A 25584-nucleotide genomic window follows, 5' to 3' on the forward strand; every position below is an offset into this window, starting at 1 on the left:
GAAATTACCTTTACATGACCAGTGTGCTTAAACGCAGATTTACTGCTGATCGGATTGAAACCTGGCCATAGGGTGCAATTCAATTGAGGAGGAAAACCAGGCTGTTTGAGATGTCAATGATATAAAAGTACCTCTTGGTTGATGCACATTTTTGTGCTGGCCCTGTGTGTATTAAACTTGTTTAAACATGTTTTTGACTGGCCAAGTCAGTTAAGAAAAAAATAGTATTTAGAGTGACGGCCTCGGAGCAGTGGGTTAACTGCCTTGTTCAGGGGCAGAAGGACATATTTTTACCTTGTCAGCTCGGGGATTCGATCTCGCAACCTTTCCGTTACTGGCACAACGCTCTAACCAATAGGCTACCTGCCGCCCTAATGTCTCTTGATAAGATTATTCATCTGATGTCAAAAATAGCTGTCATACTCCAGACCAGAACATTTTAATTACTTGTAGATGACAAATTTAAGTTTTTGCATTATCTGAAACAACGTTCTTCTGACATTTGTAGCGCAATAATGGTGGCTGCGTTCCAAACTGCCTATATTGTAGGCTAGTCCCCTTGCGCAGAATGTAAAATCTTATTTATCCGTCCCTGTCAAACACTAGACCCACATTTGTGGAGGTCTGGGACCAATCAGATGTGTATCAGATTTCTTCAAACGCAAGTAGAGTTTAACATGGCAGGAAACACATAATAAATTGCGCAGCACGACTATATTGCAGGCGGTATGGAACGTGGCCGGTGATATAACATCCTAACCACGTGTGTACGAACACGGAAGTTTTCGCTGTTTTTGGTAAGACCAGATGCATTGTGGGAGCAGGTTGTGTAAACCAAAAATGTCAGCCTCAAGTTGCAACAGTTTTTGGCGGACTTGCTGGGATGTTTTGCGGGTTCCGATAGCCAAAACCAGCCTAGCAGTTGCACTATCTAATTTCCCGTCGAGGTGCAGTGCCAGGGCATATGGCACAGGCGGCACCACGTTTGGATCCAAACTCATCTCCACTCTTCCCCTGCGCGCAACCAACAGGCGCGTCTTTGGGTTCGCTTTTTTGTTCGGAGGGGGAGTCGGCTTGTATCAAACCATACAATTCTCATTTCAACAGCATTTTGCAGAGGATGAATTGCCCAATGTAAGAATTTCAACCATTTATGCTTCGTACTTTTAACTCTTCAATGTCACGTAAATTAATTGTTTAACCTCATTCATTGTGGTTCATGCGTTCTTTATTACGATGTATCTGTCGCTCTCTCTAACGGTCTTCAGCTTTTCCATGGATGTCCACAAAACTTGATGTAGTTGCACTGTACTTTTGAAAGTATGTCTCATGTTTTGCTGCAACGGTTCAGAAATAATGATATTGCGATAAACACTGTATGCAATCGTACATTTACCCACAGCTCCCCAATCTCCAATATAGCATCCCCACAAACCACGGCTCTGACCTGACGTTTGCCACCGACTTAACGTTTACCTTATACCAGTACAAGACCTGTCCATACTGCAGCAAAGTGCGGGCATTCCTCGACTACTATGGTTTTCCATATAAAGTTGTGGAAGTCAACCCTGTCATGCACACGGAGATCAAATGGTCATCGGAGTACCAACAGGTGCCCATTCTTATGGTGGAGGGGAAAGAAATTGTGGTAAGCAGAGCAGATCGCAAACTTGAAGAAAGTGTTTCAAGCAAGTACTCAATTTTTTTAACCTTTTGTTTAATACAACCATCTTTCTCTAATTGCTTGTCAAACAGCAACTGAACAACTCATCTGTCATTATCAGTGCAATGAAGACGTGCATGATTGACAAGTAAGTAAATAATGTAATTAAATAAAAAGCAGAATGACCTATTGCATTTCAACCCTACAATATCACTTATTTCTATACCTCTGTTCTCTTTTACTTTGCAGAGAAAGAACGATGTCAGAGGTTGTAACGTACTTTCCGAGACTCCCATCTACCAATGCCTGGGGGAATGAAGTTCTGGAGTACACTAACAAATACTGGGTGATGTTGAATGAGATTAAGATCACTGAGGTGTACACATCTAAAAATGCCAGAAAGTAAGTTAGCTCTATGTTGTATTGATCTAAGAATTTGATTGTTGTGATTCGTTCAATATTTTCTACATGCGCTAGAGTACATCTGTAAAGTGATGGGTATAAGCAATATAGCTGAAAAATGTCACATTTGAAAAATGTCACATTTCACAGGGTTGGAGCTACTCTCCAAATTGATTCCAGTTCTTTCAGATCTATAACTTCATAGGGGGTATGGGCTAGCGAGAGGTAGTTTTTGGACTGGGCAAATCTGTTCTTTTTTCCAGGGAGGAGGTACGATGGCGTCAGTGGGCCGATGACTGGCTAGTGAACCGGATAAAGCCTAATGTGTACAGGACTCCCGCTGAGGCCTTAGCCACCTATGATCACATAGTGCGTGAGGGCAACTTTGGTTCTGTTCCTTTTGCCAAGTATGTAGGGGCCTTCTACATGTTCTGGGCCTCCAAGGTCCTGAAAATCTGGTGAGTTTCAGATTGCTGTCAATCGTTGCAAATTACTAGATTTTATATGGAATGTTTTCAATTTCATTCTCTTCAGTATGCTGGTCAATGTGAGTTTGTGCCTGGTCTTCCCCTCTGTTCCTGCCCCCACATAGGTACAAGTTACAGGACGATGTAAGGGAAGATTTGTACATGGCTGTGAATGAGTGGATAACCGCTATTGGGAGGAAGAGGAAATTCATGGGTGGTGACAAACCCAACCTCGCTGATCTGGTAAGATTTGTTGGGTTGTTGTGACAGTTTGAAAGGAAATTCCATTTCAGTTGGGTACAATTTACATTGACATGTTAAATTGAATACACATGTTGACAAGGGACCTCAATTTAGTAATAAAAATACATTTTATTTTAAGTTTTTCAAGACACCCAACTCTTGACTTAATTATTTGATAGTCATTATTTACACTGCTGATAACCTATTTCTTTCTGAAGGCGGTGTATGGAGTCCTCCGATCCATGGAAGACCTGGAGGCCTTTTACGACGTGATGGAAAACACCAAGGTGAAGAAGTGGTATCTGGCCACAGAGAAACAAGTGAAGGAGCAAGGTGGTCGGAACCTATGAAGAAAACCACTGCATAACTATCATGGCATAACGGAGTTCAAGGTTGCTGATTCAGGCTACCACTGCACATAGAACATCTGGATGCAAAGGTTCTCTACCAGTCAGCACACTTTCATAACATGTTACAGGTGACTGTTTTATATGTGAATGAACGGACAGTCTACCATGTTTCATGTTCTCTGTACAATCAAAGTACTCTTTCAAATATCTTTATGGATACAGTCTTAGTTTCCCAGAGAAAAGGTAGCTCAATAGTCATTTTATGTATGTACAGTGCCTTGCGAAAGTATTCGGCCCCCTTGAACTTTGCGACCTTTTGCCACATTTCAGGCTTCAAACATAAATATATAAAACTGTATTTTTTTGTGAAGAATCAACAACAAGTGGGACACAATCATGAAGTGGAACGACATTTATTGGATATTTCAAACTTTTTTAACAAATCAAAAACTGAAATGTTGGGCGTGCAAAATTATTCAGCCCCCTTAAGTTAATACTTTGTAGCGCCACCTTTGCTGCGATTACAGCTGTAAGTCGCTTGGAGTATGTCTATCAGTTTTGCACATCGAGAGACTGAATCTTTTTCCCATTCCTCCTTGCAAAACAGCTCGAGCTCAGTGAGGTTGGATGGAGAGCATTTGTGAACAGCAGTTTTCAGTTCTTTCCACAGATTCTCAGTTGGATTCAGGTCTGGACTTTGACTTGGCCATTCTAACACCTGGATATGTTTATTTTTGAACCATTCCATTGTAGATTTTGCTTTAAGTTTTGGATCATTGTCTTGTTGGAAGACAAATCTCCGTCCCAGTCTCAGGTCTTTTGCAGACTCCATCAGGTTTTCTTCCAGAATGGTCCTGTATTTGGCTCCATCCATCTTCACCATCTTCCCTGTCCCTGCTGAAGAAAAGCAGGCCCAAACCATGATGCTGCCACCACCATGTTTGACAGTGGGGATGGTGTGGTCAGGGTGATGAGCTGTGTTGCTTTTACGCCAAACATAACGTTTTGCATTGTTGCCAAAAAGTTCAATTTTGGTTTCATCTGACCAGAGCACCTTCTTCCACATGTTTGGTGTGTCTCCCAGGTGGCTTGTGGCAAACTTTAAACAACACTTTTTATGGATATCTTTAAGAAATGGCTTTCTTCTTGCCACTTCCATAATGGCCAGATTTGTGCAGTATACGACTGATTTGTTGTCCTATGGACAGAGTCTCCCACCTCAGCTGTAGATCTCTGCAGTTCATCCAGAGTGATCATGGGCCTCTTGGCTGCATCTCTGATCAGTCTTCTCCTTGTATGAGCTGAAAGTTTAGAGGGACGGCCAGGTCTTGGTAGATTTGCAGTGGTCTGATACTCCTTCCATTTCAATATTATCGCTTGCACAGTGCTCCTTGGGATGTTTAAAGCTTGGGAAATCTTTTTGTATCCAAATCCGGCTTTAAACTTCTTCACAACAGTATCTCGGACCTGCCTGGTGTGTTCCTTGTTCTTCATGATGCTCTCTGCGCTTTTAACACACCTCTGAGACTATCACAGTGCAGGTGCATTTATACAGAGACTTGATTACACACAGGTGGATTGTATTTATCATCATTAGTCATTTAGGTCAACATTGGATCATTCAGAGATCCTCACTGAACTTCTGGAGAGAGTTTGCTGCACTGAAAGTAAAGGGGCTGAATAATTTTGCACGCCCAATTTTTCAGTTTTTGATTTGTTAAAAAAGTTTGAAATATCCAATAAATGTCGTTCCACTTCATGATTGTGTCCCACTTGTTGTTGATTCTTCACAAAATACATTTTTATGTCTTTATGTTTTGAAGCCTGAAATGTGGCAAAAGTTCGCAAAGTTCAAGGGGGGCGGATACCTTCGCAAGGCACTGTATTAAAATGTGTGTGTGTGTATATATATATGACTATTTAACAGTTAATGTATTGCAGTAATAGACTGTTATTCACTCTTTGTGAATCTGCGAAGTAAACCACTAAGCATGTTTAATTATTTTATCTGTATGCATACCTGCAATTTCACTCGCTTTATTTGCTGGTGTTGTATTACCCTGGCACTTCGTTAGTCAAGCTGTGTCATAGGCCAGATATTTTATACACACAAGTCGTGCCCAAAAGTTGAGTGACACAAATATTAATTTCCACAAGTTTTCTGCTTCAGTGTCTTTAGATATTTTTGTCAGATGTTTCTATGGAATACTGAAGTATAATTACAATCATTTCATAAGTGTGAAAGGCTTTTGACAATTACATGAAGTTGAAGAGTCAATATTAGCAGTATTGACCCTTCTTTTTCAAGACCTCTGCAATCTGCCCTGGCATGCGGTCAATTAACTTCTGGGCCAGCCCATTGTATAATCAATGCTTGGAGTTTGTCCGAATTTGTGTTTTTGTTAGTCCACCTGCCTCTTGAGGATTGACCACAAGTTCTCAATGGGATTAAGGTCTGGGGAGTTTCCTGGCCATGGACCTAAAGTGTTGTTGTTTTGTTCCCCGAGCCACTTAGTTATTGCTTTTGCCTTATGGCAAGGTGCTCCATCATGTTGGAAAAGGCATTGTTCGTCACCAAACTGTTCCTGGATGGTTGGGAGAAGTTGCTCTCGGAGGATGTGTTGGTACCATTCTTTATTCATGGCTGTGTTCTTAGTCAAAATTGTGAGTGAGCCCACTCCCTTGGCTGAGAAGCAACCCCACACATGAAGGGTCTCAGGATGCTTTACTGTTGGCATGACACAGGACTGATGGTAGCGCTCACCTTGTCTTCTACGGACAAGCTTTTTTCCGGGTGCCCTAAACAATCGGAAAGGGGATTTGTTACGAATCCCTTTTGGCCCGACAGCCTAGGGGGGATGGTAATGAGACCCGTAACATAACTCTTGCAAATTATTATTGTGACAAAATGAAAGTGTGAACAAAATAACCACGACAACAGAAATCTACCGTCAAACTCCAGGTTTATTTATAAACACACGGTAATGGGGGGAGCAGGAAAAGGGGCTGAGCTGGACCCAAGGAAAGAAACAAGTATTCAAAAACACCCCTAAGCTAGACTAGCCTACTTTAACAACAGCTAACTAACTAACCAAAAATACAGTGGGTGGTCCGCCCAGTTCTAACTAGTGTATTAAACAAAGTTCACCTACGGGTAGTGTATGCCCATGGGCGACTTGTCTTGGTTTCCCCCTTTTCCCACCAGCAACAAACAAACACCATAACCAAAAACAATACTCACAGGTGATGACAAAGTGCTGTGAGGTGCTTAAACAAAAGAGAGGTTAAGACACAAAGCGAGAGTGAAACACAGAGTCCTACAGACATGGCATTTACAGAGAGATTGAGCTCTAGAACAAACAAATGATGGGGTTTTTAAACCATGGAGAAGGAACTGTGATAGGTTAGGAAATAGGAGGAGGTGTGTCTTCTGATTGATGATTGATTGTTGACTGATTGGGGAGTGATGATTTTCACCTGTGAGGGGAGAAGGAGAGAAAAGAAACACACACACAGGATACACACACACACACACAGGATAACTATATCCGTAACAGGATTCATCAGAGAAAATGACTTTACCCCAGTCCTCAGCAGTCCAATCCCTGTACCTTTTGCAGAATATCAGTCTGTCCCTGATGTTTTTCCTGGAGAGAAGTTGCTTCATTGCTACCCTTCTTGACACCAGGCCATCCTCAAAGTCTTCGCTTCACTGTGCGTGCAGATGCACTCACACCTGAATGCTGCCATTCCTGAGCAATCTCTGTACTGGTGGTGCCCCGATCTCGCAGCTGAATCAACTTTAGGAGACGGTCCTGGCGCTTGCTGGACTTTCTTGGGCGCCCTGAAGCCTTCTTCACAACAACTGAACCGCTCTCCTTGAAGTTCTTGATGATCCGATAAATGGTTGATTTAGGTGCAATCTTACTGGCAGCAATATCCTTGCCTGTGATGCCCTTTTTGTGCAAAGCAATGATGACGGCATGTGTTTCCTTGCAGGTAACCATGGTTGACAGAGGAAGAACAATGATTCCAAGCACCGCCCTCCTTTTGAAGCTTCCAGTCTGTTATTCGAACTCAATCAGTATGACAGAGTGATCTCCAGCCTTTTCCTCGTCAACACTCACACCTGTGTTAACGAGAGAATCACTGACATGTCAGCTGGTCCTTTTGTGGCAGGGCTGAAATCCAGTGGAAATGTTTTTTGGGTATTCGGTTAATTTGCATGGCAAAGAGGGACTTTGCAATAAATTGCAATTCATCTCATCACTCTTCATAACATTCTGGAGTTTATGCAAATTGTGAAAATGTATATTTGTGTCATACTCGAAACATTTAGCCACGACTAGTTGCTCAGGTATAAGTCAAATCTCTGATTAAAGTGTTACAACAATAGAAGAACTGATTTCAGCACATAGTGTGGGACAAGGCTTGGTAGAAGTTGCGCCTCACCACTGTTAAAGGGGCCGACTCCCTCTAGAATTGGGGATAGAGCAATCTGAACCTAGATCTGTTGCACAGGAGGCTGCTGAGGGGAGGACAGCTCATAATAATGTCTGGAACGGAGCAAATGTAATGGCGTCAAACACATGGAAACCATGTGTTTGATGTATTTGATACCATTCCACTAATTCCGCTCCAGTCATTACCACAAGACCATCCTCCCCAATTATAGTGCAACCTACCTTCTGTGATCTTTAACCAAGCGCTATTATTCCTGCAAATTTTTTTATTATGGCCAACAGTGGGGGGTAATAGTTGGACCTTTTCTGTTATGGGTAAAACTGGACAAATTGAGAGAGAAACTATTTAAAGTAGGCTACTGTAGCCTAAGTGCGGAGGGAATTAGATTAAATTGTAGTAATATAACCTGTGCCTACATGGTGAGGATATAAGACTTCGCAGTCACATGTGCTGCAATGGCTAGCATCTACTGCCATGTTGATCATGTCTTCTTCCAATACTGGATTTTATTCACATTTGATACAAAATGTTGCATCACAGATGTGCACAAACTGTAGCATAATTATCTGGTTAACTGTACTGAGATTATGATTGAAGAATTGGCTAGATCAAGGCCCTTTATAACAAGGTATTTATCTGAAGCAACCAACATGGCGTTAGTATTGGGACCATCTCATGTCAAATGTCAAACTCTTAAGGGTGCTAATAAAGCATTTCAATTGTAATTAATAACATGAAGATTGGAGAATAAGCAGAATGTAAAATAATAAAGAAATACATTACGATAATTGTAAACCCAAGGTATTTTGTGTTGATTACCTTTAATCTTTTTGATTTTAACAATTTGCTTTTTTTTTCCATATGTAGTAGACCACAACTTTTATTTTGAGGACCACAAAATATTTCCCCAACTGACAAGTTTTTTTTATTTAGTAGACCACACAAGAGTCCCCTTCCCTTTTGCTTTATCACTGGCATGGTGGGAGGGGATGTTCGGCTGCATTTACACAGGCAGACCAATTCTGATATTTTTGCCCACTAATTGGTCTTTTGACCTGATGTGAAATGATTTTATCAATCTTTTTCAGAGCTGAGCTGATCTGATCAAAAGAACAATTAATGATAACAATATCAGAATTGGGCTGCCTGTCTAAACACATCCTTAGAAGTTAGTTTCCCCTAGAGACAAAAAAAAACATAACTTAACAGCTACAAAAATATCTTTACCAATGATATACCTCTTCTTGATGGTCATTACTATGGGCAGCCCAATTCTGATTTTTTTCAATCAGATTTGGGCTGCCTGTGTAAACGCAGCCATAGCAACTCACACTGACCACATTTACATGTGCACAGTATTCCGGATAGTAGCTCATATCCCACATAAGGTCTTATTGGGGATAACCTGTGTACATACACTTTTGATATCCCATTCAAGAGTATCCCTGTATCCATTAATAAACAGAATAGTCCTAATTTAAGTTAACATGGGTTAAATTGAATAGTAACAGTTCTGGACACTGACTGCTGGCCTATAAAGTATCTGAAATCTGGAAACTGACTGCAGGCCTATAAAGTATCTGAAATCTGGAAACTGACTGCAGGCCTATAAAGTATCTGAAATCTGGAAACTGACTGCAGGCCTATAAAGTATCTGAAATCTGGAAACTGACTGCAGGCCTATAAAGTATCTGAAATCTGGAAACTGACTGCAGGCCTATAAAGTATCTGAAATCTGGAAACTGACTGCAGGCCTATAAAGTAACTGAAATCTGGAAACTGACTGCAGGCCTATAAAGTATCTGAAATCTGGAAACTGACTGCAGGCCTATAAAGTATCTGAAATCTGGACACTGATGCTGGCCTATAAAGTATCTGAAATCTGGAAACTGACTGCAGGCCTATAAAGTATCTGAAATCTGGAAACTGACTGCAGGCCTATAAAGTATCTGAAATCTGGACACTGATGCTGCCCTATAAAGTAACTGAAATCTGGAAACTGACCGCTGGCCTATAAAGTAACTGAATTCTGGACACTGACTGTTGGAATCGGCTAAACTTTGAACATTGAGATATGAAATAAATGATAGAGACGAAGCCTTGAATAGATCAGAGTCTGTAGCAACCCAGAAGGCTTTGGAATGTGTTTGATGGAGGAGAGGAGAGCTGTGGATTAGGTGAAGGAGGGGTTGAGGTCAGGAGGTGAGGGGTGAGGTCAGTTCCCCTTAAGGGAGTAATCAGGGTTAGTATCTGGTTACCTTCTTTCTCTTGGGCATAAACTAAGGATGGAGAGAGGGTGTCTTAAGTAGGATGTATATAACTGTGATGTCTGAAATGTTTTGCTGTCTGATTACAGCTGTACAGAACCTTTGGGAATGATTAAACTTGCTTAAAGCTTCTCTAGTGTCTGTGGGTTATTTCCTCTGAAAAATAAGAACCTAACAATGTAAACTTCTGACCCACTGGGAATGTGATGAAATAAATAAAAGCTGAAATAAATCATTCTCTCTACTATTATCCTGACATTTCACATTTCACTTAAAATAAAGTGGTGATACTAACTGACCTAAAACGGAATTTCAATTCAATTTCAGGAATTGTGGAAAAACTGAGTTTAAATGTATTTGGCTAAGGTATATGTACTTCCGACTTCAACTGTAGCTAGATGTAGAAAGCTAATGTTAACTAGCTGACATTGCCCATTTATGGAAGTTAGGCTAGCGAGGAAGCATTTTAGCCAGGTAGCCTAGGAGGACAACAAAAAATAAAAGTATGTACTGTATGACTGTGTGATAGACCGTTTCGTCAACATGAAAGAAAGGTGGATGGCAATATGTTTTTTCTACTTGCCACACACAGACACGCACACAGAAATCAGAACCATGGGCAGCCACATCATATTTAGCTTATGTTGATTGGACTTAATTGTTTTTTGGTATCTTTTAGTTGTCAATGTATTAGACTAAGTATAGGTGATTTGATGATGTTGAAATTGAAGTAGTACTGGAATAGGGGAGGTAGGTCCTGTTTTCTTTGCGATTTGCGTTAACTCTGTGGTTCTAAATAGTTGTTTTGTCGTCCGAAGATGTTGGAAACATTAACTTGCTTGACTATGCTGTAGGTCATGTAACTGTTTGTTACATGCAATATCAAATTGATTTATATAGCCCTTCTTACATCAGCTAATATCTCAAAGTGCTGTACAGAAACCCAGCCTAAAACCCCAAACAGCAAGCAATGCAGGTGTAGAAGCACGGTGGCTAGGAAAAATTCCCTAGAAAGGCCAAAACCTAGGAATTAACCTAGAGAGGAACCAGGCTATGAGGGGTGGCCAGTCCTCTTCTGGCTGTGCCGGGTGGAGATTATGGCAGAGGTTGCTCTCTGGTTTTGTGATGAAACAAAGGTGTGGTTGAATTTATTCTGTGCATTCTTCTTATTGTCTCTGCCTTTAGGCCTGTGTATCACGGTTGCAAGGCATATGAACTAACAGGTTTTATACAACGAGTGGGTCTAATCTTGAATGCTGATTGGTTAAAAAAGCATTCCACCCGGTGTCTATTCCGCAAGTTGTCACTGGCTAAATCTATGACATTAAAATGCCTATTTACTCTGTTCCATCTGACTGCGCAATCCACTGTCTCATCAGCCCAGCCAGCCATGAACTTGATCTCCATGATAAAAAAGCATCCAGACATTATCTCACATTTTTTTAAAACTATCATTACGTTTTCAACTGCGGAGATTTGTATAAACCTTGCTGTCTGTCTCTCTGACTTTTGCAACATTGTTTCAATATTCAAATCTAATCTCCAGCTGTCTCATAGTAATGAACATGTCGGTAGTCGGGATGAGCAAACAGGCAGGCAGCTTTTCTCAGCTCGTCGAAATCATGAATCAGAATCATTTTAATTGATATATACAAAGATCTATCAATAGAAAACAAGTCAAAGAAACAAAGTGCAGCTAGTTTGCTGTCTTTCCAGCTTCAGCTTGAAGTCATTGTGTTAGCTGTGTTGTTGGTTAGCTCCTCTGAACAACAGTTCCTTTAATGACGTGGTGACGTCATGTATGTCACATTAATACACAACAGGAGATGGCCAATATACCACAGCTAAGGTTTGTTCTTACACACGACACAATGCGGAGTGCCTGGATACAGCCCTTAGCCTTGGTATATTTAGCAATAAGGCCTGAGGGGTTGTGGTATATGGCCAATTTACCACAGCTAAGGGTTGTTCTCAAGCATGACGCAATGTGCCTTACTGCTATTATAAACTAGTTACCAACGTAAGTAGAGTAGTAAAAATACTTGATTTGTCATACCCGTGGTATACGGTCTGATATACCACGGCTGTCAGCCAATCAGCATTCAGGGCACGAACCACCCAGTTTATAATTGCCATTTATACAATGGGTTGGTCTAATCCTGGAAGCTGATTGGTTAAAACCATGTGATCAAACAAAGCTTCAAATGGGTACATTGTGTTAGATCAATAGCGCTTTGAAATCTGAATCGGAGCTTCAGTATCAATCGTCACATCACTTGCTGTAGTGAAGCAGAGCCAGCTTGATGTGTGTGGGCTGTGAGGCTGTTGCTCCCCTATTTGGCCAGCAGATGTAGCCAACAAGCAGCCAGACTGTATGACATTGGCAAGCACAAGTAAATGGGTAACCAAATCGTTGTAATTTATTTTAACCATTGTTGTAACTACAGTGCATTCGGAATGTATTCAGACCCCTTCACTTTTTCCACATTTTGTTGTTACAGCCTTATTCTAAAATTGATTCGTCCTCCCCCTCATAAATCTACACTACCACATAATGACAAAACAAAAAGATACAAAGTTTAGAATTTTTGACAAATGTATAAAAAAAATTAAAACTGAAATATCAGATTTACATAAGTATTCAGACCCTTTACTCAGTACTTTGTTTAAGCACTCTTGGCAGCGATTACAGGCTCGAGTCTTCTTGGGTATGACTCAACAAGCGTGGCACACCTGTATTTGGGGAGTTTCTCCTATTCTTCTCTGCAGATCCTCTCAAGCTCTGTCAGGTTGGATGGGGAGTGTCTCTGCACAGCTATTTTCAGGTCTCTCCAGGGATGTTTGTTTGGGTTCAAGTGTGGGCTCTAGCTGGGACATTCAGAACTTGTCCTGAAGCCACTCCTGCGTTTTCTTGGCTGTGTACTTAGGGTCGTTGTCCTGTTGGAAGGTGAACCTTTGCCCCAATCTGAGGTCCTGAGCGCTCTGGATCAGGTTTTCATCAATGATCTAGACTTTGCTCCGTTTGTCTTTCCCTCGATAAAAACTAGTCTCCCAGTCCTTGCAGCTGAAAAACATCCCCACAGCATGATGCTACCACCACCATGCTTCAACGTAGGGATGGTGCCAGGTTTTCCTCCAGATATGACACTTGGCATTCAGGCCAGAGAATCTTGGTTTCATCAGACCAGAGAATCTTGTTTCTCATGGTCAGAGTCCTTTAGGTGCCTTTTTGGCAAACTTCAAGCGGGCTGGCCACTCTACCATAAAGGCCTGATTGGTGGAGTGCTGCAGAGATGGTTGTCCTTCTGGAAGGTTCTCCTGTCTCCACAGAGGAGACAAAATGACCATCGGGTCCTTGGTCACCTCCCTGACCAAGGCCCTTCTTGGCCGGGCGGCCAACTCTAGGAAGAGTCTTGGTGGTTCCAAACTTCTTATGAAAGAGGTGGGAATGTTGTTCCTTTGTCATGTAATTAGCATTATAGATTATTTTCAAGATTGTATTTTGCCGATTGTTTTTCGCGATGCAAATATTGGATTGCAAATCAGACATCCTGGTTCAATTTGGGTCCCGAGGCAAAACCATTTGAGAACTACTTATCTAGTATACACAGTACATGTAAAACGTTTGGACACACCTACTCATACAAAGGTTTTTCTTTATTTTTACTATTTTCTACATTGTAGAATAATAGTGAAGACATCAAAACTATGATATAACACATGGAATCATGTAGTAACCAAAAAAGTGTTAAACAAATCAAAATATATTTTCGATTTAGCATTTTTCAAAGTAGCCAACCTTAGCCTTGATGACGGCTTTGCACACTCAGCATTCACCTGGAATGCTTTTCCAACAGTCTTGAAGGAGTTCCCACATATGCTGAGCACTTGTCGGCTGCTTTTCCTTCACTCTGCGGTCCAACTCATCCCAAACCAGTGGCTCAATTGGGTTGAGGTCGGTTGATTGTGGAGGCCAGGTCATTTGATGCAGCACTCCATCACTCTCCTTCTTGGTCAAGTAGCGCTTACACTTCCTGGAAGTGTGTTGGGTCATGAAAAATAAATGATAGTCCCAATAAGCGCAAACCAGATGGGATGGCATATCGCGACAGAATGCTGTGGTAGCCATGCTGGTTAAGTGTGCCTTCAATTCTAAATAAATCACTGACAGTGTCACCAGCAAAGCAACCCCACACCATCACACCTCCTCCTCCCTGCTTCACGGTGGGAAACACACATGCAGAGATCATCCGTTCACCTACTCTGCGTCTCACAAAGACACAGTGGTGGGAACCAAAAATCTCAAATTTGAACTCATCAGAACAAAGGACAGATTGCCACCTGTCTAATGTGCATTGCTTGTGTTTCTTCGTCCAAGCAAGTCTCTTCTTATTATTGGTGTCCTTTAGTAGTGGTTTATTTGCAGCAATTTGACCATGAAGGCCTGATTCACGCAGTCTCCTCTGAACAGTTGATGTTGAGATGTGTCTGTTACTTGAACTCTGTGAAGCATTTATTTGGGCTGCAATTTCTGAGGCTGGTAACAAATTAATTTATCCTCTGCAGCAGAGGTAACGCTGGGTTTTACCTTCCTGTGGCAGTCCTCATGAGAGCCAGTTTCATCATAGCGCTTGATGGTTTTTAAATTTTACGCATTGACTGACCTTCATGTCTTAAAGTCATGATGGTCTGTCGTTTTTCTATGCTTACAAATAGTGCTATTTTCTGTACACCACTCCTACCTTGTCACAACACAACTGATTGGCTCAAACACATTAAGAAGGAAAGAAATTCCACAAATGAACTTTTAACAAGGCACACCTGTTAATTGAAATGCATTCCAGGTGACTACCTCATGAAGCTGGTTGAGAGAATGCCAAGAGTGTACAAAGTTGTCATCAAGGCAAAGGGTGGCTACTTTTAAGAATCTCAAATATATTTTGATTTGTTTAACACTTTTTTGGTTACTACATTATTCCATATCTGTTATTTCATAGTTTTGATGTCTTCACTACTATTCTACAATGTAGAAAATAGTACAAAAAAATAAAAACCTGGGAATGAGTAGGTGTCTCCAAACCTTTGACTGGTATATGAATCATTGGTTTGCATGCGAGTTCTAGGGAGTGTTCTAGGGAGAAGGGTCGGGAATTCTTCTCACGCACCAGGGACGGGCGTGGATAAGAGCGTCTGCTAAATGACTTAAATGTAATGTAAATGTGGTATGTGGTTTATGGGTAGAACAGTCCAATAAATTCAAGGAATCAGTTGGGAGAGCGACCATGAACACTATTTTCTTAATTGCTTTGTATTAAAGATGGCTTTAGAAATGTATTTAGACCTTTTCAAGGAGAACAACATTCCTTTTAATTTCAAAACTGTTTCACTTATGGAAGGTAGGTATTGTTTATAAAGTTGATGGAGAAAATTGGTTGATGTGTGGCTTGATTGAACCATATTATGTGTTTAATGTGAGGTGAATGGTTGAAATTGACAGTCCTCTTTTTGTACTGCGGTGATAGATCAGTTTTATGTGATAATATTTTGATGGATTGACTGTTTTATGCAGAAATATTGCGATTGGTAAGATTTGCAAGCCCCTGCATAATACACTGGGAATTGTTGATTTTGCACACAAAAAATGCGATTGTTGAGTGACTAAACCTTTCTTTTAGAGGCTGTTCTTTTGGCGTAGGCTACACAATTCTTTCCACTTTTAAATGTTTTATTTGGAGTCTGGACACATTTTGTTCTTTGCATAAAATTGATTATAAAGACACTATAAAGGGTAAGTCTTACAATGCATTTAAACTGCATCCTAATTCGCCTGGATGCTATAAGTATTGTTTTAGCCTACCATACTGGTGAGCCTAATCCTATGGGTGCACATAATGAAAGGTTATCTAAAGCTGAATGAATACAAAAGTTATTTACAGAAGTAGGTGTCATTCCTTGAACTTCCAACTGACAACTTCAGGTGGACGTTCAAGTCAGGTAGGGTAGGCTACTATTCTCCCCTGCATGCAGGTAGTCTGTAGAGCAGTAGTAGGCACTCCCTTGACTTGCACACCAGTTGTGTTTTCAGAGATGTAGGCCTAACCATTGGGAGCAAAACTGGACAATTTTGGTATTGTGATTCACTACATTGCAGGAGAGCAGTATGGAGATTTGGGAAAGATCAACATGATGAGGAAAGCTCCTGTAATCCGAGATGGAGCCTTCTGTTCGGCTGAAATGTGGGATTGAAAACATTGAGTTCAGTTGAGAGATCAATCATCTCTACTTATTTGATGAGGCAATGTAATAAGACTACTTAACAAATCCTTTGTGATGCCTAGAGTATCTAAACAAATCCCCATTCTGATTTTTAGTAACAATTGCAATACAGTGGCCAGGCCAAGAGTTTCAGTGACAAACTGATCAATCACCTTTGCAGCATTGCCATTATGAAGTACCTGGCATAGAAGCACAAGACCGCAGACCACGGGAATCCAGCCGACCTGCAGAAGCTCACCTGTGGTAATGAAGAACAGTCCTGGCAGCACATGGGAATACGTATGCATGGCTCCAAGATGTATTGGCTCAGGGTCGGTGACGCTACTACAAGATCGAATGTAGAGTTGTTTTCACATTGTACTTTGAAGAACTTTGGACTTCATTCAGTAAACCCCGATAGCAATATTGACTCAGTAGCTTAAGCACACCTTTTTCCTGTGGTCAAATAATCCTGCACCAAGTTGATTCAGGTAATAGCTCCTGAGTGGCACAGAGGTCTAAGGCACTGCATCTCAGTGCAAGAGGTGTCACTGCAGGGCCGAGTTCAAATCCAGGCTGCATCACATCCGGCTGGGATTGGGAGTCCCGAAGAGCGGCGCACAATTGGTCCAGATTTGGCTGGGGTCATTGTAAAAAATAATTTGTTCTTAACTGACTTGCCTAGTTAAATTATAATGGTATTATTTTAAACAGATAAATGCTTCCAGTTTTCGATGTTAGATGTGTGTGCGCAGGCAGTGGTTAGACTGCAGCGTACACATTGCCAAAGCAGGTGTGATTGAATGTGGCTCTTCGATTTTCACAGGTTAGAAAATTGACATCCCACTCATCTTCTGCATTGCAACAAGCAATGTTATAAGCGTTTGATACAGAGCTGTTTTGTATCTCAGTGTCCAAGTATTTTGTTATGTTCCATTTTGAGAGAGGAGGTTGTCTGATTTACATTTACATTTAAGTCATTTAGCAGACGCTCTTATCCAGAGCGACTTACAAATTGGTGAATTCACCTTCTGACATCCAGTGGAACAGCCACTTTACAATAGTGCATCTAAGTCATTAAGGGGGGGTGATCTCATGCCTTCTCATTTTTTATGGCATAATATCATGTTTCTGAATCCAACACATTTGGGTTGTACATGACAAAAGGCTGCCTTTGTGTTTCAGCTGTTGATACCAAAGATCATGGGTGTGGTAGTACCCAAGGACAAGATGGATAGAGCCCTGGAGGACCTGGAGGTCTGGTCGAGAACATGGACGGCAGCAAGACACAGGTCTTCAAGCCCAAGATCTTGAGATTGTTCTTCTGAATTCTCCAGTGACAGTGCAGTGAAGCTGGTCCTCTGTGAAATAATCAACCTCGATCTGTTATTCAGCCTCTATGCACCATGTAACATAATAACAAAATAAAACATTCTCTATGGAAATGCAGACACTCCCTGTTAGTACCACACATTTATATCCATTCCTTATTATTCTAATGTTCTAAAAGCTGTCTTATCAAACGTTTTAACCTTTTACTGTTTTTGATTGAATGAATAACCTATTAAACTGTGTTTAACGTTTGCAAACAATATACAGTGAGGGGAGAAAGTATTTGATCCCCTGCTGATTTTGTATGTTTGCCCGCTGACAATGAAATGATCAGTCCATAATTTTAATGGTAGGTTTATTTGAACAGTGAGAGACAGAAAAACAACAAAAAAATCCAGAAAAACGCATGTCAAAAATGTTATAAATTGATTTGCATTTTAATGAGGGAAATGGTGTGAAATGGTGAACACCGAAGGTGTTCGGTACTTTGGTATCTGGGAGAGAGGCGGCCCGAAAACTTCTTGGATTACATCAAGACTCCCGTAGTGTGGCAGACTACGCTGTTGATTTATGCACATTTCAATACTTTTCTTCACAGATTATCTGAGGTGGTAAAAGATGAGCTAACTGTTCTGGAATTACTGGTGGACCTCGATTCCCTCATCGCCCTCACCTTTAGAATTGATGGACGTCTAAGGGAACGCAGGAGTGAGAGGTCTGGCCTAGGTTACACTCGTTCATCCACAGTAACTCGCTCACCTTCGAAGGAATCTGTAAGTCCGAGAGCCAGTCAGATAGCCAGTCAGATACTCCAAAACCTATGCAATTTAGCCTAAGTTCCAACAGTTGTCTGTACTGTGGGGCTGCAGGACATTATATAGCCACCTGCCCAGTTGAGACCTATTTCTGTAGTAGGTACACATACTCTGGTGAGCCAGACTGGGAATAATCTAAATCCCATCAAACGCACTCCTTTTTTTGTGATACTGCTGTTGGGAGACCAGTCTAAATCTCTCCGGTGCTCATTGACTTTGGGGTGGATGAGAGTTTTATGGACGCTACCCTAGTTTCTGAATTAGGTATCCCCATTCAACTCCTCTCTGTTCCCATGGACGCTAGAGCACTGCACGGCCGCTCCATTCCCACAGCACTGTTCCTGTTAATCTGCGGGTTTCATGAAATCGCAGTGAGGCTATGCAGCTTCTCCTCATTGAGTCTCCCCATGTTCCTGTTTTGGGATTGTCTTGGCTCAAAGAACACAACCCCGTTATTGACTGGACCACAAGTTCAATCCTGGGTTTGGGTCCGTTCTGCCATTCCCATTGCCTCAAAGCAGCGCAGCCTTCTCCGAGACGGCCTCCTCAGGGCTTAAGTCAAGTCTCTGATTTCCCTGCCGTCCCCACAGAGTACCAAGACCTCCTGGAGGTCTTCAGCAAGGCATGGGCTACTTCTCTTCCCCCACACCGTCCTTATGATTGTGCCATTGATCTCCTCCCAGGCACCACACCACCTCGTGGTAGGCTATATTCTCTATCCGGGCCGGAGACCAAGGCCATGGAGGAGTACATAGAGGAGTCTCTGGCAATTGGGGCTGTCCGTCTGTCTGCATCTCCTGCCAGCGCAGGGTTTTTCTTTGTGGGGAATTGCATTGACTACCGGGGTCTAAATGACATTACGGTTAAGAATCGTTACCCCCTACCATTCCTCTCCTTTTGAACCTCTTCAGGGGGCCACCATTTTTTCCAAGCTGGACCTTCGAAATGCCGACTACGTGGTTCGGATACGTGAAGGAGATGAGTGGAAGACAGCATTCAACACAGCCAGCGTACATTGAGTACCAGGTCATGCCGTTTGGACTCACCAGCTGTCTTCCAGGCTCTGGTAAACGATGTGCTCCGGGACATGCCAAACCATTTTGTGTTCGTCTACCTTGACGACATCCTGTTTTTTTCCCAGTCTGCCCAAGAACATGTTCTTCATGTCAGACCGGTCCTTCAGCGCCTCCTGGAGAACCAATTTTTGTGAAAGCTGAGAAGTGTGAGTTCCACCGCTCTACAATCTCCTTTCTGGGATATGTCATCGCTGAGGGAAAATTCCAGATGGATCATGGAAAGGTGAAAGCAGTGGTGGATTGGCCTCAACCTACGTCCAGGGTGCAGTTGCAACGTGTCTTGGGTTTTGCTAACTTCTACCGCCGTTTCATTCGGGTTACTGCACCCTGCCTTTCTGTCCCATCGTCTCAATCCTGGAGAGAGGAACTACGATGTAGGCAACTGAGAACTCCTGGCGGTCAAAATGGCGTTGGAAAAGTGGAGGCACTGGCTGGAAGGAGCAGAACAACCATTCCTGGTCTGGACCAACCATAAAAATGTGGAATATCTCCGTTCAGCAAAGCGACTTAACTCCAGGCAGGCCTGGCGGCCTCTCCTGTTTACAATATTTAACTTCACCATTTCCTACCGCCCAGGGTCCAAGAATATGAAGTCTGACGCTCCTTCCACCTATACAGTTCCTCTGACAAACACTCAGTCTCCGAAACCATTATTTTGTCACTGGGCTTCCCCCGTCTGATGGCAACACCGTCATTCTGACAGTGGTGGATCGATTCTCAAAGGCCGCTCTTTTCATCCCTCTCCCCAAACTACCTTCTGCCAAGGAGACGGCCCAGCTCATGGAGCAGCACGTCTTCAGGATCCATGGACTCCCGGTGTCTATGGTTTCCGACTGGGGTCCTCAGTTGCTTCTACACCTGCATTGCTTGCTGTTTGGGGTTTTAGGCTGGGTTTCTGTACAGCACTTTGAGATATCAGCTGATGTACAAAGGGCTATATAAATAAATTTGATTTGATTTGATTTGATTCTCGTCTCAGTTCTGGAAGGTGTTCTGCACCCTTATTGTGGCGTCGGCCAGCCTATATTCCGGGTTCCATCACCAGTCAAACGTCCAGCCAGAGTGAGCTAACCAGGACCTGGAGACCACCCTAAGATGCCTGGTCTCAACCAACCCCACTACCTGGAGCTGACAACTGGTCTGGGTGGAGTATGCCCAGAACACCCTTCCCTGTTCAGCCACGAGACTCTCACCTTTTGAGTGCTCCAAGGGGTATTAACCTCCACTCTTCCCAGAACAAGAACCGGGAGTCAATGTACCCTCGGCCCAGATGTTCGTCCCCCACTGTCAACGTACCTGGAAAAGAGCTCGGGTAGCACTTCTCAAGACCAACTCCAGCGGACTGCCGATGGACTCCAGCTCCCCGCTGGACTCCAGCTCACCGCTGGACTCCAGCTTCCCGCTACCGCATTGGGCAGAGGGTATGGCTGTCCACACGGGACCTGCCTCTTTAGAGTCCCGCAAACTGTCCCCTTGTTTCATTGGTCCGTTTCCCAGCTCTAGAGTCCTTAATTCCACTGCTGTCCATCTCTTGTTACCCCGTACCCTCCGTATTCACCCTACGTTCCATGTGTTTAGGATTAAGCCCGTGTCTCAGTCTTCTGTCCCCAGGCCCACCGTCTCCCTGTGACATTGATGGCCATCCGGCATACACGGGGAAACATCTCCTGGGTTTTCGAACACGGGGCAGGGGTTTCCAGTACCTGGCTGACTGGGAGGGTTACGGCCCGGAGGAGAGGTGCTGGAGTCCCGCTAGAGACATCCTGGTTCCAGCCCTCATTGCCGACTTCCACCGCCGACACCCCGGTCAACCAGGTATGCGCCCAGGTAGGATGCCATGGTGGCGCCCCTAGAAGGGGAGTACTGTCACACCCTGATCTGTTTCACCTGTCTTATGATTGTCTCCACCCCCTCCAGGTGTTGCTTATTATGGGGTGGCAGGTAGCCTAGTGGTTAGAGCTTTGGATTTGTAACCGAAAGGTTTCAAGATCAAATCCCCAAGGTGAAAATCTGTCGTTCTGCCCCCGAACAAGGCAGTTAACCCACTGTTCCTAGGCCGTCATTGAAAATAAGAATTTGTTCCTAACTGACTTGCCTAGTTAAATAAAGAAAACATTATCCCTGGTGTATATATCTCTGTGTTTCCTGTCTCTCTGTGCCAGTTTGTCTTGTATGCTTTTCAAGTCAACCAGTATTTTTCCTGTACTCATGCTTCTACTCACTTTTGCTAGTCCTCCTGGTTTGACTCTTGCCTGTTTTCTGGACTCCGTACCCGCCTGTCTGACCATTCGGCCTGCCCTGACCTCAAGCCTGCCTGCCACTCTGTACCTCCTGGACTCTGAACTGGTTTTGACCTTTTGCCTGTCCACGACCATTCTCTTGCCTACCCCTTTTGGATTGTTTAATAAATATCAAGACTCAAACCATCTGCCTCCTGTGTCTGCATCTGGGTCTCACCTTATAGGGTATGTCCATTCTTTGCTTTCTACATTCATATGGATCTGTCTGCAACTTCCTTGCACTGGCTCTTCTCCCACAACAATATACCATGACTGGAGAAGTCTGGAACGTAACAGTGCTTTCCTAGCTAGCACGCAATATAGTGCTTTGTCAGCTATTACGTAACACTATCCAGCTATTGCGTAACACTACCTTTCCCTCCCTGTGTGGAATGTAATCAAAGTTCATGTGGTTTCCTGTAAGTTATGGTGCGTGGGCGATTCTGTGATTCTTTTGACCAAATACTTATTTTCCACCATAATCTGCAAATAAATTCAATAAAAATCCTACAATGTGATTTTCTGGATTTTTTTTCTCATTTTGTCTGTCATAGTTGAAGTGTACCTATGATGAAAATTACAGGCCTCTCTCATCTTTTTAAGTGGAGAACTTGCACAATTGGTGGCTGACTAAATACTTTTTTGTCCCACTGTACATATACATATACATATACATATGAGATGAATAATGTAGGGTATGTAAACATTATATTAAGTAGCATTGTTTAAAGTGGCTAGTGATATATTTTACATCAATTTCCATCAATTCCCATTATTAAAGTGGCTGGAGTTGAGTCAGTGTGTTGGCAGCAGCCACTCAATGTTAGTGGTGGCTGTTTAACAGTCTGATGGCCTTGGGATAGAAGCTGTTTTTCAGTCTCTCGGTCCCAGCTTTGGTGCACCTGTACTGACCTCGCCTTCTGGATGATAGCGGGGTGAACAGGCAGTGGCTCGGGTGTTTGTTGTCCTTGATGATCTTTATGGCCTTCCTGTGACATCGGGTGGAGGGCAGGTCGTTTGCCCCTGGTGATGTGTTGTGCAGACCTCACTACCCTCTGGAGAGCCTTACGGTTGTGGGCGGAGCAGCTGCCGTACCAGGCGGTATTACAGCCCGACAGGATGCTCTCGATTGTGCATCTGTAGAAGTGTGTGAGTGTTTTTTTCAGCATCACTTACTCTGGACGGGTCTGACATAGAATATGTGGACAACTACAAATACCTAGGTGTCTGGTTAGACTGTAAACTCTCCTTCCAGACTCACATCAAACATCTCCAATCCAAAGTTAAATCTAGAATTGGCTTCCTATTTCGCAACAAAGCATCCTTCACTCATGCTGCCAAACATACCGTTGTAAAACAGACCATCCTACCGATCCTCAACTTCGGCGATGTCATTTACAAAATAGCCTCCAATATCCTACTCAATAAATTGGATGCAGTGTATCACAGTGCCATCCGTTTTGTCACCAAAGCCCCATATACAACCCACCACTGCGACCTGTACGCTCTTGTTGGCAGGCCCTCACTTCATACTCGTCGCCAAACCCACTTGCTCCAGGTCATCTACAAGACCCTACTAGGTAAAGTCCCCCCTTATCTCTGCTCGCTGATCACCATAGCAGCACCCACCTGTAGCACACACTCCAGCAGGTATAACTCTCTGGTCACCCCCAAAACCAATTCTTCCTTAGGCCGCCTCTCCTTCCAGTTCTCTGCTGCCAATGACTGGAGCGAATTGCAAAAATCTCTGGAGCTGGAGACTCATATCTCCCTCACTAGCTTTAAGCGCCAGCTGACAGAGCAGCTCACAGATCACTGCACCTGTAAAGAGCCCATCTGTAAACAGCCCATCTATCTACCTACCTCATTCCCATACTGTATTTATTTATATATTTATCTTGCTCCTTTGCACCCCAGTATCTCTACCTGCACATTCATCTTCTGCACATCTACCATTCCAGTGTTTAATTGCTATATTGTAATTACTTTGCCACCATGGCCTATTTATTGCCTTAACTCCCTTATCTTACCTCATTTGCACTCACTGTATATAGACTTTTTGTTTTCTTTTGTTCTACTGTATTATTGACTATGATTTGTTTATTCCATGTGTAACTCTGTGTTGTTGTATGTGTCAAATTGCTATATTTTATCTTGGCCAGGTCGCAGTTGCAAATGAGAACTTGTTCTCAACTAGCCTACCTGGTTAAATAAAGGTGAAATAAATAAAAAATAAAATAAAATGCAATGCTTCAATATTAGCAGAAGGTTCCCTTCCCTGGCGCATTCCAATTCATCCCAAAGGTATTCGATGGAGTTGCGGTCAGGGCTTTGTGCAGGCCAGTCAAGTTCTTCCACACCGATCTCAACAAACCATTTCATGTCCCCACACATTCAGAAATTGTATTTTTGTCCAGAAACTGGCTACTCTTTAGTTGACTGATGTAGCTGGCAAGGTAACTGCTGTTTAACTTAACAGAAACAATCTAAACTAATGTTTATTCACAGAGCTGAGTTAGTATTGTAACTGACATGTAACGTTAGCTAATGTTTCATCCCCTCTCTACTGTTTCATCCCATCTCAACTGAGGTGAATGAATAAGCTACGCTAGCTAGTAGCTACCACAGCCAGATCAGCTCTAGCCTGTAGTTGTCTGTCAGATAGTAATAATAGCCACCTCATATCACTATCTAACAGCTGTTATTTGTATGAAAATGTTTTGTAGCCTTTGTTCTGTCCTGTTTCAGAAGTAAATGAACTTGTCAAGCTTTCACGAGATGATGTAACGCTAGAGAGAGAGAGCTGGCCAAAAGTTGGCTAATGTTAACTATTCTTTTTGCCTCAATCACACTAAACCTGAATCAAATGATGAAACCATTGATAGTCTTATAGTCTGACCTTTTTTCAGTGCAATGTGAGATTTGTTAGTCAGTATGGCAATGTTACATTATTGATCTGTCAATAATAGCTAATTCCCTACAATTCAAACTGACACAGCAATGAACTCCCACCTTCACCCGTTGATTTTCTGTCTGACTCCCACCCCTGGGCCCAAACCCAATCGCAGTACCGCAATGTTATTTGCAATGTTATTTGCAATGTGATGCAGCTCACTCGCCAACCATGGTTCTAGCAATTTTGCGCCCTATAGGCAATATGCGCAAAATAAGTAAGAAATGGGTTAAATTACCAGAGATTCTCACATGGCCCTTATAGCCCAGTAATACAATATATCAGCCACTATACTAGATGTAGTTTGAAGAGAGCAGTTGGAGAGACTTGCACTTTCTCTTGAGCTATTTTTTATAGCCTACCTTTTAGGAGTGGGAAGATTTTCAGACAGAGAAATATGGGTGATCAATATTTAGGCCTATTTCTGGGCAATGTAGTGAACTATAGCCTAATCATAGGCCTATTTAGGAAGTACATTTCCTTGGAAAGATAACTGCCCCGTGCTTCTCTGCCCATGCATAGGCTATAGCCCACTCTATTTAATTGAGACCACATGCACACCTGATCTCGCAGGTATGGCTACTGAACTGGAGGCAGCAAGAATGATGACAGCAATATTTGCTACATTTAGCATAGTCCTGTAGGATATAGCCTACCCTTGAGGGGGGTGATTTGCAAAGTATATGGTTACTGTAAGTGCGAGTAATTTTCTGAATGTAACAATGTAAAGTGTCTCTCCCTCTCCATCTGTTCTTTAACAAGCAGCCATGTTGTTGTCATTCCGCTAGGGACCTGTTTTAGTGTATTATGTCTCTAGTCAATAACCGATACAAAGTGTGTATTTTTATCCTGTGTTCCCATTTAATTAGTTAGGAAATAAATCATTAAACTAATTTGTGTTGTACTGAATCATAAGTAAGGCTCTGGTTTTTGCAGAAGCATGGAGGTTACGAATATTCAGAACTATGATATGATACGAGGTTCTGATTAATAAATTGATTGTTTCTAGATGTGATAG

The 25584-nt window shown here is 42.6% G+C and overlaps 1 protein-coding gene across 4 annotated transcripts; it reads left to right on the forward strand.

The window, feature by feature from the left end:
• The first annotated feature begins 819 nt into the window (after positions 1 to 819).
• Positions 820 to 8381, forward strand: LOC135518283 (prostaglandin E synthase 2-like). Of its 4 annotated transcripts, none has more exons than XR_010452135.1 (8): positions 820 to 1134; positions 1403 to 1648; positions 1756 to 1811; positions 1913 to 2065; positions 2329 to 2523; positions 2658 to 2775; positions 2994 to 3253; positions 7125 to 8381. XR_010452135.1 is itself a non-coding variant. In XM_064943344.1 (7 exons), exons 1-7 carry the CDS (start codon positions 841 to 843, stop codon positions 3123 to 3125), a joined length of 1194 nt encoding a protein of 397 aa, XP_064799416.1. In that variant the 5' UTR covers positions 820 to 840; the 3' UTR covers positions 3126 to 4840. The 4 variants fall into 4 exon arrangements, 2 of the variants coding, with proteins under 2 accessions (XP_064799416.1, XP_064799417.1); XR_010452136.1 differs by having other exon boundaries at positions 2994 to 3214; XM_064943344.1 differs by lacking the exon at positions 7125 to 8381 and having other exon boundaries at positions 2994 to 4840.
• The last annotated feature ends 17203 nt before the right edge of the window (positions 8382 to 25584 follow it).

This window comes from Oncorhynchus masou, chromosome 28 (genome assembly GCF_036934945.1).
Source record: "Oncorhynchus masou masou isolate Uvic2021 chromosome 28, UVic_Omas_1.1, whole genome shotgun sequence".
Taxonomy (NCBI): domain Eukaryota; kingdom Metazoa; phylum Chordata; class Actinopteri; order Salmoniformes; family Salmonidae; genus Oncorhynchus; species Oncorhynchus masou.

Excerpts from the sequence above, each read along its gene's own strand:
- LOC135518283 (XM_064943344.1), top strand. The coding sequence starts at position 841 with ATGTCAGCCTCAAGTTGCAACAGTTTTTGGCGGACTTGCTGGGATGTT. Across the intron at positions 1,649-1,755 it reads TGGAGGGGAAAGAAATTGTG|CAACTGAACAACTCATCTGT; the intron begins GTAAGCAGAGCA and ends CTTGTCAAACAG. Across the intron at positions 2,776-2,993 it reads AACCCAACCTCGCTGATCTG|GCGGTGTATGGAGTCCTCCG; the intron begins GTAAGATTTGTT and ends TTCTTTCTGAAG.